Source organism: Panthera pardus, unplaced genomic scaffold, assembly GCF_024362965.1.
Source record: "Panthera pardus isolate Hobbes unplaced genomic scaffold, ASM2436296v1 HiC_scaffold_11, whole genome shotgun sequence".
Lineage (NCBI taxonomy): Eukaryota > Metazoa > Chordata > Mammalia > Carnivora > Felidae > Panthera > Panthera pardus.
Window position 1 is genome coordinate 104,539,735 of NW_026526666.1, and position 4,960 is coordinate 104,544,694.

The 4,960-nt window shown below is 60.1% G+C and overlaps 1 protein-coding gene across 1 annotated transcript; it reads right to left on the reverse strand.

Annotated features, from left to right (window-relative positions):
* Positions 1-541: 541 nt before the first annotated feature.
* TPRG1L (tumor protein p63 regulated 1 like) lies at positions 542-4,210 on the reverse strand. The gene is made up of 5 exons (XM_053899086.1): positions 3,925-4,210; positions 3,723-3,814; positions 3,461-3,637; positions 2,503-2,656; positions 542-1,890 (listed from the first exon to the last, which is right to left on the reverse strand). The coding sequence occupies exons 1-5, from the start codon at positions 4,120-4,122 to the stop codon at positions 1,696-1,698; spliced, it is 816 nt and encodes a 271-aa protein (XP_053755061.1). The 5' UTR covers positions 4,123-4,210; the 3' UTR covers positions 542-1,695.
* Positions 4,211-4,960: the final 750 nt, after the last annotated feature.

Here is a 4,960-nt window from a genome sequence, read left to right on the forward strand (position 1 = left end):
TGAGACGGCTGATGCTTGTTTTCGTGACAGGTTTAAGTCATAGGAAGGTTTTCTGGTTTGTTTCAGGTTTTGGGTTCACGGTCTTACAGAAAGTCACTGACCCCAAGCAGCAACTTCCCCCTCAGACAGACATCCTGCTCTGCTCTGGCGCCCCCGTTCCTGGTCACTGAACCTTCTGGAGAGCGGGCTCGGTTTTCACATGGGGTGCGTGCTGGGGCGCGGGGACAGAAGCTGCCGGCCCCAGGGCCGTCGGGTCAAGGCCGGCTCCGCACAGAGTCCCCCCACCTCTACATTCAGGTGCTTGTGATGACTGAAGCAGGGCTCCAAACCTGGACTCGTCTTCCTAAAAGCTAGACAGTTGGCACATCACTCTGGGTTTTTCTGTGAGCAAACTCAGGGGACCATACTTCCCTAGCATCCTCCTGAACGTGCACAGCAAGGTGGCAGGTTTACAAAGCTTTAACGTACACACTTCAGAGGTGGCTTTTCTTGGTTGTCGCCCCTACTTTGAATAACGATCTCAAAGAAAGAACGATGTCCATTCGGTTGTAAACGTCTTTACTGTGAGACCAAAAGCAAAGGCTCAGGACCCAGGCAGGATGGAGGCGGCGGCCTCTCGACGTGGACAGGCTATGATCTGGATCACATCCACGCGGGTTAGAGCTACACCAGAGCTGTAAATGGGGAGGACGCCCTGCACCAGCGCTTGGGGTTGATATCAAAGCTTCCAGTCAAGCCAGCAAGCCGACGATGTGTGGGTGCCACGGGCGGGGGGGCCACGGTTCCCACACGGACGTGCTCGGCGGGCCGCCAAGCCCCAGGCACGTTCAGGGCAACACCAATAAAGCCTCGCATTTGCGTGGGCACTGCGGTAACCAAGCCGGGCGTTAGGGGCTTCATGAGAATCTAATACCACGGTTCCTTTTCCAAAAGGGCATTTCTCCAAAAGCAAACTGAGCAGTCCCCATCTTAAATACGAACGTGACCGTACAAACGTAAAGCACGTAGAGCTGTCAAACAACTACCTACCAAGGTGACTCAAATTAATGAATTGTCTAAAAATGATTTCCTGCAAGCTTTAGGGCCTGGAAAAGATGCCACAAATACGAACACGATATAACTTCAGAAAAAGCGTGACTTCAGGTCAAAGACGTATTTGCACAAAAGCAACGGTCCATCTGGGAGCCAACAAGACTGTCCCCTGTTTACTTCACCAGTCTGCTGGCTTGTTTTGCACTTAGCTTTAAAAAAATGGATTAGATTTCCAAATACAAAACTTGACACTAAGTATAAACTTATTTGCCACTCCAGGCACTGGGGTTTGGGGCCCTCCCTGGTTGGAACCATCCACTCGGGTAGAGTGCTAGGGGGGAGGCTCTGGTGGGGGCACATGTTTATTCACATGCTGGAGGGCTGGGCAGGACCACGAGAAGCCGAACGGAGACACTGGGAGAAACACGGAAACAAGTTCTAGAAGACGGAACACCAGCCACGAGCGGGACCGCTGGATTCACCTTGCTTTTTTGTCTGTGACTCCTATTACCAGACTTCCAAAAGCCAGGGATAGCAGGGAATGCGTTCGACTATTCTAATCACACTCAGATCCCTAGAGGTTAACAGCCCCGTCTCTGCCGGTGCAGCGGAGCTGGCCCGGGTCTAAGGCCCTGCGTCCCCAAGTCTACCTCTGGGCGCCATCTAGAAGCCTATTTTGCCTCTGGTCATGGAATAGCCCAGTTTAGCCTCGTTGTTAATGAAGGACATGAGTCCCACGTAGGTCTCGATGAGGAGGGGACGATCCAAGACCAGCACGCCACTGGCTTGTCCTGGCAAAGGATTCTCTTTCTGGGCTTTCTTGACAGCTTGGATTAGCAGAGCTTTGAAACTTTCCAGCTGTAAAGACAGAAATCATGTTGCCGGTCAGTGGTCTACACATGGAACGGACCACCCCTTCCTGTGCCAGCCCCGTCCCTGCCCTCGGAGGACGTGCCTTTCCAGCCACACCCTGGCAGCCCCTCCCCTCGGCTCCTCGATGCGCATCTCTGGAAACGTCAGATCCTAGCTCTGTGCTCACTGGGACAGACGACAGGCCTCACAGAGCACTTGTGTCGTCAGGGACCTACTCAATCCTCACCACCACCCGCCAGACTAGTGAGCAGGCCAAGTGCGCGACTGGTGAGGGAGGCCCAACTCCCCTCACCGGTGGCCCCAGGGCCTCCTCTGCCGGCGAGCACGCAGCCTGCTGGCCCAGCACAGACTGCCCAGAGCCCTTCCGGGCCCTTCTCCAAGGTAACCATGGCCACAAGGGGCTATGTCATACAGCTACCCTGACCAAGAGCCACTAGCCACATGGGGCTATTTAAACGTAAGTTAGCTAAAATGTCTAAAACTTAAAAGTTTGTTTTCTCGGTTTTACTAGGACACAGAACAGTCTAGGTGCTCAACGGCCACACAGGCCTAGAGTGTCGCCATCACGGCTGGACAGCGCTGCCCTCACGGTCTTACTTGGCACAGAGACGCTGTCTTCTCATCCGCACCAGCCATGGGGTGCTCTATGAACGTGGCATAGGGCATGTTGGTGGACCAGGGGTTCCATCTGTTTATGAAGGAAGGGCGGCTCTGTTTGTCCCACTGAATGCGGATCCCAAAACCTTCTCGCCTACAAAGAAAGAAGCTTTCACGTCACCCAGCAGGCCACAGCGCTCCCCGGCAGCCTGGCAGGTACGGGGTGTGACGTTAGGAGGCTGCTCTGGGACCGCGGACAGGACCTGTGTCACACAGAGCCGGGGGTCTCCAGTCACCTGCACCGAGCACTTTGAATACTACAAACCGACGCCGTTGTTTTGGTTTGGGCCCAACACCCTTTATGCTATTAGTGCAGTTCAACAGCAACGGGAAGGCGCTGCAGGCAGGCTAACCGTGAGAACAACATGTCTGTAGCCTCAGGCCCTTTGTCCAGGAGGCCCCACGGCCGGTTAGCGGTCTTGACTTGGGTACAGCCCCGATCACATCCCTGCAGCAAAGCTCTACCTTGTATTAAAGTCCAGGCTTCTCGTATTTCAAGATCCGCCCTTCTGAAAGCAGGTCAGTAACTATCTTCTACCTTTAGTAACATCAGTAAATAAAAGCGATGCTTTTTTTTTCTGTTAAAATTTAACCGGAGCAGAGCTTGATGTGACAGAGGTGACACACACCGGATGTGGCTCTCATCTTAAGAGCACCACGTCAGCTCTGCTTCAACAGACCTCAAGTTCATCTTACTACCAGCCTGATAGCTGTCTTCTGTGCCAGAATCCCTTTTAATGCACCTGCTGCCCACTTGCTTCTATTCTAAGAAACTATCGATTTGAAGCAGACGCTTTTATGTTGGCGCAGAATGGCAGACCCAGGACAACCAGGGGGCCGATTTGGGACGGACCTGCTACAGGCCCTGGTACTCAGGCTCTGTGTCCCACAGTCTTACTTGTTGAGCGATTTGGGGGGAAACTGGAACTCTCCGCAGGAGATGGTGTCCACCGCGTTTAAGGCGACCCTGACCACCTGCTGGCACTGAAGGCTGATGAAGTCGTACTTGCAGATGAGCAGTGCCTGGTCTGTGATGAGCACCAGCCGCTCCTTCTCGTTGTTCCAGTGGTCAACCCTGCCCGCAGACGACACGAGTCACCGGGCGCCGCCCCGCGCACAGGCCACCCGGCCGGTCCCCACGCCCCGCGCGCCCCGCTCACTCGGTCAGCAGCCACACGCCCTGGATGTCGCCGTCCTCCACCGGCCGCACCACCACGCCGATCTCCTCCACCGCCTGCTCGATGGTGCCGGGCTGCGCGGGCAGAGGGCGGGGGGTGGGGGGGGAGGTGTCACTCTCCGCCCCGTTCCCCTCCCATCCCAGCACCCCCCTCCCGGGCCGCCCCGGCCCCACGGCCGCCTCACCCGGAAGACGAAGTACTCCTTGACGCGGGCGCGGCGCGTGGGGTCGTGGATGCTGAGCGGCCACAGCGTCTGGCGCAGCGGAGTGCCCGCCCCCGGCCGCCCCCCGCCCGCGCCGCCCGCCCCGACCTCCTCGCCGGCCGCCAGCAGCGCCGTGGGGCTCGTGCCGGCCGAGTCCACCGAGTCCCGCAGCTGCAGCATGGCCGCGCCCGCCGCCGCCCCAGACCCCGACCCCGGACCCAGGCCCGACGAGGCCGCCGTCTCGGTCGCCGCAGCTACAGCCCCGAGGGCCGGTGCGATTGGCTCGGCCTCGCCAGCCCCGCCCGAGGCTCCGCCCCCTACCCGCGCCCGCCGGCCCTGGCGATTGGCTCTTCCCCAGCCGTCTTCCGCGATTGGCCCTACGCGCCGCCCGTTCACAATCGCTCCCGCCCCTCGCCAAGCCGGAAGCGCACGCCGCGCGCACGCCCATTTCCTCTGTACGCGACGCGAGGGGAGGGGCGGGGCCGCGGCTGGTTGCCAGGGAGACGCAGAGGGTGAGTCAGGAGTTGAGTGTGCCCGATCCCAGTAAAGGGAGCGACCAGCCCCTCGTCACCGCCCCAACCTGGACGCGCCCGTAGTCCCTGGTCTCCGCCCCCGCGGCCACCGCCCCTCCCCCTACCGGACGCGCCCCACCCCCTCGATCACCGTCTCACCTCACCGTCCCCCGGACGCGACCCCGGCCCTTGCTCACTGCCAGCCACCCCCGGACGCGTCCCCCGCCCGCCGTCACCGCCCCTGGCCCGTTCCCCCTCCGCGATCTCCGTACTCCCCCGCCCCGACGTGTCCCCCTCCGCGGTCTCCACCCCCGGACCCGTCTCCCCCGCCCCCCCCAACACCCGCGGTCACCGCCCCCCCCCCACCGGGTCACCGCCCCTTCTCCCCATCGGACGCGCCCCACCTCCTCCATCACCATCTCACGTCACCGCCCCTCTCCCCGCACGCGTCCCCCGCGCCCCGAGAGGTCTCCGCCCCCCCCCCCCCACCCCTCCACACCCGACCC

Coding starts and splice junctions, on each gene's coding strand:
- TPRG1L (XM_053899086.1), bottom strand. CDS start 4,122: ATGCTGCAGCTGCGGGACTCGGTGGACTCGGCCGGCACGAGCCCCACG. Junction 2,657..3,460: donor CCCCCCAAATCGCTCAACAA/GTAAGACTGTGG, acceptor CTTTCTTTGTAG/GCGAGAAGGTTTTGGGATCC. Junction 1,891..2,502: donor AGACAGCGTCTCTGTGCCAA/GTAAGACCGTGA, acceptor CTGTCTTTACAG/CTGGAAAGTTTCAAAGCTCT.